At 43.7% G+C, this 2,048-nt stretch overlaps 1 protein-coding gene across 2 annotated transcripts in view; it reads left to right on the top strand.

Moving 5' to 3' along the window:
• SLC25A12 (solute carrier family 25 member 12) overlaps positions 1-2,048 on the top strand; it is a 91,681-nt gene that overhangs the window by 81,801 nt on the left and 7,832 nt on the right. For both annotated transcript variants that reach the window (XM_003800870.2, XM_003800869.2), the window contains one exon: positions 497-637. In XM_003800870.2, the coding sequence (XP_003800918.1) occupies positions 497-637 (141 nt within the window). The remainder of the gene's footprint in view (positions 1-496; positions 638-2,048) is intronic.

Here is a 2,048-nt window from a genome sequence, read left to right as displayed (position 1 = left end):
CACTCTACCCAGGGGGATAGCTTGAGGTTCCGTCTCAAAAAAAAAAAAAAAGGATGCTTGCTAAGAAGAGGAAACAAACAATCACAGCTCTGAACTTTAGCTCCAGCTTGTTAAAGATCCAAGTCTTCTACCATCCCTTTCCCTTGCAGTAGGGAGCACCCCACAGCCACATCCGGCCTCACTTTTGTTTTCCAGATGGGTTTATTAGTGTTGCTCTTTTGGATATGGCTGAGTTGATCCTGGAAAGACTCTGAGAAACAATCTTGCCATTTCAAATAGAAACATAGCCAGAGGTAGGTTGACCAAGACAGAGTTTGGGGTCATCCCTGTAATCCTCTCTAGTGTCAACCAAACAAAGTGTCAGACTCTCATTCTCCCATGAAGAGGGAGGTGGAAAGGTGGCAAACGTGGAAGCTTTTCTGGATTTTCCTTTCTTGCACTGCCAGTCCAGCTCTGATGTGGAAATCTGCCACTGTCTCTGCTCCCTTGCCTGCAGGCTGGAGGCTCCCAGGTCATCTTCACTAACCCATTGGAGATAGTAAAGATCCGTCTGCAGGTGGCTGGAGAGATCACCACAGGACCCAGGGTCAGTGCCCTGAATGTGCTCCGGGACTTGGGAATTTTCGGTCTGTATAAGGTGAGTAGATTCCCTCGGGTTATCTCAGTGGAGAGGTTATAATATACTCAATATAAATGTGAAAAAAGGCAGAAACCAGACTTCCCACTAATTTGAACAGCAGTCTTGTCTAGCAGCATAGTTCATGGAATAGAAAATCAAACAAAAGGAAAAAATCAGGATACTTCTGTTAGAGGCGGTGGGTCCACACTCTGCTCTCCTGTGTCTTCAGGCTTTTGTAAGCCGGAGTGAGGGAGCCGCACCAGAGCTGCTGGCTTCAGGCTCCCAGCCTTTCATTTGATAAGGGGTTGGGGAAAAGTTTGTTTGGTGTTCTCTTTGGGCTGGTTTAGGACCTCAAAACGGTCTTACGTTTATTTTGAGTCTGAGTTATTGATATTGTTATCTTCCCTGTAGGTGTTTCTCTTTGTCTTAATAATGTGACAACAGTAAAACAATAGCAGAATTTTGGTAAGATTCAGGTCTTTAAGAAGTTAAGTGGTAGGATTTGTCAATAATGAATTCCATTAAAAAATAACAACAATAACAACAGAGGGTACTTGTGTTAGCAAAATGCCAGTCAACAGATTCCTCCCTGCAGGTGTACTGACTCCCATCATTACAGATCAGATGTAATGGAGCAGAAGCTATTATTTTTCTTAAACAAGGAAGAGTATTTCTTTCCATTCCTTTGCTTGGTATAAAGGGGAATACATAAATGTAGCCACTACAGGCAACTGTGTTTCTACAACATCTGATTTATTTATAGATCCATCACTGCAGAAATGTGTAAATTTGCTTCTGTAACTGTAACTTAGAAATTCTGTATGTTGGAATCACATGGCTACAGCACTTTCTGGAGACCAACAATGATACCCAATTCAAGAGAGTTTTGTTCACAATACTGCTTCCCTCTCCCTGCAGTGTCATCCTTTTTGGAATTCCCTTTGAGAGCTAAATTAATATTGCTTCTCTCTGTATTATCCTTTAGGGAGTCCTTGGATTTTTTTTTTTTTTTAAATGTTTGATCTTGTCTTTTAAAAACAGCCATTGGCTTGGCGCCCATTGCTTAGTGGTTAGGGTGCTGGCCACATACACCAAGGCTGGCGGGTTTGAACCCGGCCCGGGCCTGCCAAACAATAATGACATCTGCAAAAAAAAAATTGCCAGTTGTTGTGGCAGGCACCTGTAGTCCCAGCTACTTGGGAGGCTGAGGCAAGAGAATCACTTAAGCCCAAAGAGTTTGAGGTTGCTGTGAGCTGCGATGCTGTGGTACTCCACTGAGGCCCACAAAGTGAGACTCTGTCTCCAAAAAAAAAAAAAAAAGCAAATTAGAGAAACAAGTGGCAAGATGGAGTATCTGCCTAGCTAGGTAAAGCCGGGCTCCTGACACTGAGGGAGGTATTCACTGGGACCTCAGCCTTGGGCACAGGCT

This window comes from Otolemur garnettii, unplaced genomic scaffold, assembly GCF_000181295.1.
Source record: "Otolemur garnettii isolate 467f Iridium unplaced genomic scaffold, OtoGar3 scaffold00187, whole genome shotgun sequence".
NCBI classification, from domain to species: Eukaryota; Metazoa; Chordata; class Mammalia; order Primates; family Galagidae; genus Otolemur; species Otolemur garnettii.
The sequence above is the reverse complement of the archived record's forward strand: the minus strand, read 5'-3'. Positions and strand labels throughout refer to the sequence as shown.